General features: G+C 43.5%; 1 protein-coding gene across 2 annotated transcripts; it reads right to left on the bottom strand.

The window, feature by feature from the left end:
• Nucleotides 1-242: 242 nt before the first annotated feature.
• On the bottom strand, nucleotides 243-4,590 carry LOC122374676 (microsomal glutathione S-transferase 1-like). Of its 2 annotated transcripts, none has more exons than XM_043353565.1 (4): nucleotides 4,451-4,590; nucleotides 2,416-2,674; nucleotides 1,614-1,844; nucleotides 243-1,159 (listed from the first exon to the last, which is right to left on the bottom strand). In XM_043353565.1, exons 2-4 carry the CDS (start codon nucleotides 2,542-2,544, stop codon nucleotides 1,073-1,075), a joined length of 447 nt encoding a protein of 148 aa, XP_043209500.1. In that variant the 5' UTR covers nucleotides 2,545-2,674; nucleotides 4,451-4,590; the 3' UTR covers nucleotides 243-1,072. The 2 variants fall into 2 exon arrangements, with proteins under 2 accessions (XP_043209500.1, XP_043209501.1); XM_043353566.1 differs by having other exon boundaries at nucleotides 2,416-2,658; nucleotides 4,451-4,481.
• Between the last annotated feature and the right edge of the window lie 3,426 nt (nucleotides 4,591-8,016).

Genomic DNA, 8,016 nt, shown 5'->3' on the forward strand with positions numbered 1-8,016 from the left:
CATTATAGCCGCTGTGGCTGTACTTACATATACACCTCCAGTCTGCTGTATAATCCCTGCTGAACCTACATATATCTGACTACTGTATACCTAAATCTCTGCTGAACTTGCAAGGTACATTCTAAAAGACATTATTTCATTTTTATTCCAAATACGCCAAACAAAATAGTCAAACTGTTTGGTATTTCCGACGCTACGAGGTGCCCTCTACAAAATTACGGTATTTGCAGTTGAACAAGCCATTTGAACATTGATAAATGTATTAAACAGACAATGAAACGTGCACAAACATACACAATATAACATGCACAAACACACAGCAAAACGTGCACAAACATACACAGTTAAACGTGCACAAACATACACAATAAAATGTGCACAGTAAAACGTGCACAAACATATGCACAGTAAAACGTGCACAAACATACACAGTTAAACGTGCACAAACATACACAATAAAACGTGCACAAACATACACAATGAAACGGGCACAAACATACACGATAAAACGTGTACTTGAAAGTTGAATTTCGAGGTCACAGGTCGCCGTCCACTGGTTAGGGACGAATTTTACGATTAATCATCTAGTGCCCAGAGCGCGCTGAAAAGCTGAATAATTTCAAGCCCTGACCTCAGGTGACTCTTCAGAAAAATCTGAGATATACAAAAAAAGAGACCTCTCAAGGATACTAGGTCCGCAAGTTTCATCTCCCTGTGTAGGCTCCTGTGGCACTGGGGGCGTCGCGAAGACTGCGACATTTAAGGACCGTGCAGAGGTCCACTTATGATGTCATAGGTTGGTGACCTGACCTGACCTGAAAATGCAATTGAAACAAAAATATCTGGCTTGATCAATTGGGTCAGGACTCAGGGACGCCAAGTTTCAGCTCTCTATCCCCTGCGTATTCTGATCTATCGCAAAAATACCAATGGGGGGGGGGGGGGTGCCTTTCTTTTCGGCCGGTGAGGATTAGGATCCTCTCTAGTTCTCTACATATGTTTCCAAGAGTGCATGTTTTTCCTCAGCTGTCTTGAGTTTCCTTTCTCACGAGCAGGCCGACATTTTATCTTGCTAGAAGGTGAAGCAGATGACAGATGTTGCCATATACGTGGTTATCGTAATTCCAACGCCAAAAGCGACACTCCTCCAGAGTGATATCTGAAAAAGACGTTTTAGTGTGACTTTCGTTTGTAGTTAGGGCATGGTTACACTAAAAATGCACTCTATTCCCTCTCTCTCTCTCTCTCTCTCTCCCTCTCTCTCTCTCTCTCTCTCTCTCTCTCTCTCTCTCTCTCTCTCTCTCTCTCTCTCTCTCTCTCTCTCATTCCGGTAGGCACCATATTGCGGGCGGAAGATTATCACTACATTTATATAGAAAATTGTATGAATCATACCAGCAGCAGAACATTAACTTCGTAGTTCATTCTAGCAGACACTTATGTCATTCCGGTAGATACAAATCTCATTACGGTAGACACTGATCTTATTCTAGATGACGCGCTATCCGGATAAAAAAGAATGCATCAGGCGCGGAGTAGCAGATGACACCTCAATGCCGAAGTAGAAAATTACATGCAGTAGCAAATGACACGTCATTGTGGACGAAACTCACCTCATTCAGGTAGAAAAATGAATGGAGCACGCGCGCAGCAGCGAACGCTCTGATCAGCATTCCCGCCACTCTCTCCGTGGGACCAGTGGCCAGGTAGAGTGGGCAGAGTGCTAGGAACGGGAGCACGTTCTCCAGGTCATTCAGATGAGCTCTCTTCACTCGTAGCACATCCGGGTCGGAGAGGTCAAATTTGCCGCCTCGGAGTTGAGCGTCCTCGGGATTTGAGAAAACCTGTGGAGGAGACGAGAGAGAGGGAGAGAGAGAGAGAGAGACAGAGACAGAGACAGAGAGAGAGAGAGAGGGAGAGAGAGAGAGAGAGAGACAGAGACAGAGAGAGAGAGAGAGAGAGAGAGAGAGAGAGAGAGGGGGGGGGGAGAGAGAGAGAGAAGTTTTGAATCGCGCAATCAGCAGTTTTTCATCTCTGAATAGTCTAGAAGAAGAACCAGATTATTCCTAGTAAAGGGAAAATTTGCTGGTGACAACAACAAAATAGAGGTGTAGATTTCGATACTTACATTTTTACAGCTCTAATTTATCGGTCAGCAGTTGGTATTACCAGTTGATATTTGGGAAATCGGTCGGTAATTTTCCGAGATCCCTCAGTGGGTTAGACGTTGTACTTACATTGAGCCTATTGCATGGTACAGTGAAGTGTAAACGGTGAAGTTGTAAAGGTAAGGTGACATCGAAAGGTGCATCTAAGCTATCGTTTGCCTTGTGGAATTTTTAACTCCGTTACGTTCTTACAATGCCAGTTCTCAAACGTTCTCACCTTCATCTCTCATTCTCACTTGATTCTCACCTTCTTACGTCGTTTCTGTCGTGAAGTCAGGAAGGACATGACGCCAACTTTTACCACCAGCATCGCCGCGTAGAAGAGGTACAACTTGAACAGATCACTATCCACACTGAGTGGGATCTTGTCCGTCATCTTCAACGAGTTGTTGAACACCTTCAGTGGCTCGATGTCTGGCTAGCTGGGTCTCTTTTTGGATTATCGTGGAGCAGGCAGTGTGTCGAGATGATGTCTTGCTTGTATGTCTGTCTTTGTTTCGTGGTGCCTGTCAGGCACGAGCTTATCAACAACAACAAAAAGCTGGCCATGACACGTGGAAAACCAAAGATATTCAAATGAGCGCTTAGTATGATGCTATTAACCCTCGCCCGCACATGCCATTTTCCCATCCTAGAACGCACATGGGGGGGGGGGGGTTGCCACCCCCCCGCGCCATTTCGTTCCTGTTGGAGATAGAGCTTAGCGGTAAAGACCAAGAAGATTCTTTGGGAAGAGACAAATCCAATGATACCCAGTTTTACCTTCTCAGGTCAGTCATTGACCTTCCAGGTCAGGTCAAACTAAAAAATGTTGCTGTTTTAGGTCACCGTTGGATATCAAGTGCGCTGCTTGTCATATACCGATGACGATGCCGTTTTCTGGTGCCAAGCCAGCTAGAACCTCTTTGTCACACTACCCGACCAGGTTTTTGCTGCTGAGGTCATCTCAGGTCAAGTTAGGTCAAGGTCAATGATATGTGTTTGTATGTCTGTGTGTGTCTGTGTGTATACTGATGTGTGCACCGATTGTTTATGTGTCCATATTACATGAAATCATGATCTGAGAAGCTTTTACCAAAAATGTAGTCAAAAAATTTCAAAAAAAGTAAATTCAGCTTCCCTAAAACGCAATTGTCTTAGATGACCTAGGTTGACCTTGACCCTGCACTTGACATCAGTACATCGTCGAACAACATGTTTCATGATAGGTGGGAGGTAAGATTGGCATAAAAGGCCGAAATCAAGGTGTTAAAAGCCCACAAGGCCCATAGCCAACGCAAGATGTTGAGAATTGGCCATTTGGGTCATAACATGACCTGAAAAGTGAAAAACAAGGTCATATCTCCGAAACCAAAAACCACAGAAACTTGAAATTTTCAGTGGACATTAAGAAAGTATAGAGAAGCAGCTATACGAAAAATCAGCCTTCTAGCTCTAAAAATGTTGAGTGCAGAGCAGAAAGACTACCTGGGGGTGGGGTGGCAACCCCCCCCCCCATGTGCGGGCGAGGGTTAAGGTCTCATGATAGTTGCGAGCCGGTTAATTACCGTGCTTATTTATAATAGCCGTTTTCACGACGGCAATCTGGTACACATTTAAATTAGATTAGGTGCAGATTTTGGTACGGATTTGGTGAAATTAGGTTCATTGCGTTTCTTTAACGTTATCAGCTTGGATCGCACAGGTGATTGCATATCTTATTTTTCATCTCATCAGACATTATTTTCGAAAGACTGAAAAAGTTCATATGAAGATATTTGTTAGAAAAAGATTAGGTGCAAATTTGATCAAATGTGGTGCAAATTTGGTCAGTATCGGTTCATTCGCTAGATAGCCCGTCTTGAAAACGGCTATTACGACCACGACATCGATTTTAAGACTGATTATTTTCGCACATCTACCCTGCCTGCATATTAATCTACTGCCGTTAATGCCCACAGAATGAGTAGTGAGGGTAATGAGTTGCCTTGCCATTCATTCACTCGCTCACACAGTTCTCACTCGATCAATCAATCATCATTCGCTCATTCACTCACTTACTCTCATTCACGCGCACTGTCACTCATGCACCAACATATCGACTCACTAGCTCACTAACTCACCCGTTCACTCATTCGCCCACTCCCCACTCACTCACTCACTCACTCACTCACTCACTCACTCACTCACTCACTCACTCATTCACTCACTCACTCACTCACTCACTCGCTCACTTACTCACTCACTCACTCAGAGCCTCACTCCAATCTCTTCAACTCACTCTCTCACTCTGTCTATCTCACCTGATCCCACTCTATCCGACGTTCACATTTCTTCTTGACACCAACTGCAGCTTCGTAGTTGCTATCTTCACCGTATTCAGGCAGGTGCCCACAGCGCCTCTGGTGGTCGATTCACAAACTACAGTGGCTGTGCCAGCCCCCTGACCTTCAAGTAGTGTTTGATGTCTCCACACAGCCATACGTGGTCGGCATACCACAGCGCTGGGGGGAGGGGGAGGGGGAGGGGGGAGTCAAGCGGCGCGCTCAGAAAGCGCCGAGTCATCCATGACGACCGGTGCTCTACGCTCTACGTATGCGGTAGGTGGCATTCGAGAGAATGTCCAAAATAAGGAAGAACCACTTCGGTCATTTTGGTCAGGTCAAAGGTCAGGTCACCAGAGGTGAACAAAGGTGAAATGATGTCTATTTCAACATTTTTTTTTAACACCGCCACATAACTCGAGAATCACTAGAGCTACAGTGCCGCGGAGAAGCGCATTCGATAGCCCTTTTAACCTTATTTCTGATGATTGTCCTTAAGTTTGTTCTCAGGGAAACGGTGTAGCCTGCAGAAGGCAAAAATTAAAAATAGCCTTTTGCGGGAAACTGTTTTTCTTCAATAACTTTTGAGTCGAGAGGGCCACGACATTATTTTTGCCAGCATCGTGTTCCTCTTGTCAAGACGTGTCGAATGTACTATAATGTTGACCTTTAAATGTCGACTTGAATATTTGACCTCAGATCAAGGTCATGACATGACCGGAGAAGGTAATTTTGCATATCAGCCGATCCGTATTGTCAAGCCGAACACATCTAAGGCATTTCATCGCTCTCGCATGCCTCTTTCAGAAGTTATTAGTGAAAAACTGGTAGATTGCATTAATGATCTGAGATGACCTAAGGGGCATAACGAGGGGTCATGGGTGCCATTTCTCGGTTCAGTGTGTGATTTTTACGGGTAATTCGGTGGTTGAAAGTGTCAAGAACGACCTTCGTCAAAAAACCGCCTTCAATTTTCTCCCGTTGACTTATGTCGCTTATGTGATTTTTATTTTTTACTTAAGCTATATATATATATATATATATATATATATATATATATATATATATATATATATATATATATAATTTAAGTCTGGGAGTATTCAGGTGACCTAAGGTCAGGTCAATTTTGCGACCTCCCATTATAAGTCAATGGGATAAAAGGTAAAACTGAAAGGCAGCTCTTTTGAACGGAAGTCATTGTAAACACTCAAACACTGAATTACAATTAACTTCGACAGTTGATACAATGAACATAAATATGACACCCGTGACCCCTGTTTATGCCCCTGAGGTCATATCAGGTCACGAATGGTACCCAACAGTTGTTCGCGAATAACTTCTGATAGAGGCCTTCTAGAGCAATGAAAACGCCTTAGATTTGTTCAGCTCGACTATATGAATCGACTGATATGCAATATAACCCTTTCGGGTCAGGTCATGACCTTGAACTGATGTGAAATTTTCAAGTTGATCTTTCAAGGTCAAATTATAGTTAATTTGATGCGTCTTGACGAGAGGAACACGATGTCGGTAAAGTTCGGCTCTTGCAAGGCTTGAGTCAAAAGTTTTTGCACACAACTGTTTCCGCAAACAATAGTGTTTTGGCAGCTTTTGCCCCTGCGGGCAAAACCATTAACGTTAGGGAAGCCGGGGAAACCCCGGGCGCGGGGGAAGCCCGGCCACCCCGTTTGCGGCTAAATTATTCATAATAAAATGCTAAACTGTTTGCCTTTTAGCGTGGCAGCTGAGTTAACCCCAGCATTAAAGTTAACGCTAACAAAAATTGTATATTGTTAAAGTTATTGAGCAAAAATGATATTTTAAGGGCTTTTAGCTAAAAACTGAGATATGTTGCACTGTTAATGTTTTAACATATAACCCTAATATTTATACGAATGTTATGAAAGGATCGTTTAACCCGCGCGGGGCTGGGGGTACGCGAATTTTCGCAATATCTCAAAAACGGCGGCGCGCAGCGCCGCCAAACTTTCAGTACCTTTTCTTACATCAATTTGACACGTTCCCTGAAAATTTGAGCGAAATCCGTCGGAAATCTTTTGAGAAATTGACGTTTTAGTGACGTCATGTTCGCCATTTTCGCCTCAAAAACGGCAAAATTTCAAACGCCGCTAACATCTTTATTTTTAAAGGAATCAAGACGTAACAAAAAAGGTTATACGTAATTCTACTTTGTCTATCAAATGGCTATCTCGGTTTTTTGAAAATTTTGGATTTTGGCCCAATTTTTTTCAAAAAACTGACTTTTTTGGGAAAATAATTATAAAATCCAAAATTTTGAGTGTATCGAAAAAACCGGAATATATGTCAGAGAAGTGGTCTATGTGCACCTACATACCAATTTTTAGAAGAATCGGTTCAAAAATGTGGGAGTTATTCAAAATTTTATGACGTCACGACACACAAAAATTTTGAAAAATGATTTTTTTTGGAAGTTCGAGACCTCGTACGGAAACAAAAATAGCACCATTCGATTCGCCGTGAAAAACTGCATCAGATAGACACCTTTTTAGGCCTTAACAACCAACTTAAAAATTTGACCTCACTTGACCTGACCTTGACCTGACCTCGACCTAAAATTCATCCAGAGGTGGTCCATATCACTTATTGAGTGTGCCTATTGAATTCTATGAGTAAAATGACCCATAAAACATGTGTCGCACATGCCCTTTTCTATATTTTGTTTTTGGTGACCTGACCTGACTTGACCTTGACCTTGACCTCTGAATGGTATTGTATGCAACGAATATTGTCTTGGTAGCCTAAGAACACGTTTTGGGCAATCAGTCTCAGTCCATGACTCCATTCTTCGGCAACTACGGTGCAAGGCCGTTACTGTAGGATTTTGCAATTTGTACCCTTGACCTGACCTTGACCTTGACCTCAAACTTAAAATTAAGTACATGTTTTTAGTTGTTCGTGATGAGATCTTTCGATTGGCGTTTGAATTTTCCAAATCGGACCATTAGTTCGGGAGATAACAGGGGGGGTAAAATTTACCCCCCAGCCCCGCGCGTTCGGCTGGAGACCCCAGCCCCGCGCGGGTTAAGTGTTTGTAGTGAGGGGTGACCAAGCAGGCTGGCTGAAGTATGACATTTTTTTCCAAACATCGCTGTTCTAAAATAAAATTAGCATATTAGGGTAACCCCGGGCGAGTGGGCGAGCTTACCCCCAACCGAGAGCTATGCCACTAAACCACTGTTGTCCATGAGATGATATGTACTGAGTAGGTTTGGTTTACACCTAGCCCAAAAATAAACTTCGATTGAAGCATGTCATCATAGACAAAGCCTCTTCGGCCTGTCGCTCTATTCCAGTGTCTGTACCTACCTATCAAGTATGGATTAACACGCGCACCGACGGGGGGCGGATATCCGCCCCCCCCCCCCTGAGGTTTTTCGCGAATAGCGGGAAAACCGCGGCGCTACGCGCCGCGAAATTTGGTACGACTATTTTCTCATCAATTTTACACATGGTGTGCAAGTTTGAACCTCTTAACTTTGAAGGTCAGGTCACCAGGTCAC

The sequence above is a fragment of the Amphibalanus amphitrite genome, unplaced genomic scaffold (genome assembly GCF_019059575.1).
Source record: "Amphibalanus amphitrite isolate SeventyFive unplaced genomic scaffold, NRLGWU_Aamphi_draft 001693F_arrow, whole genome shotgun sequence".
Classification (NCBI taxonomy): domain Eukaryota; kingdom Metazoa; phylum Arthropoda; class Thecostraca; order Balanomorpha; family Balanidae; genus Amphibalanus; species Amphibalanus amphitrite.

Coding starts and splice junctions, on each gene's coding strand:
- LOC122374676 (XM_043353565.1), bottom strand. CDS start 2,544: ATGACGGACAAGATCCCACTCAGTGTGGATAGTGATCTGTTCAAGTTG. Junction 1,845..2,415: donor GACAGAAACGACGTAAGAAG/GTGAGAATCAAG, acceptor TCTCCTCCACAG/GTTTTCTCAAATCCCGAGGA. Junction 1,160..1,613: donor CATTTTTCTACCTGAATGAG/GTGAGTTTCGTC, acceptor CGTCTTTTTCAG/ATATCACTCTGGAGGAGTGT.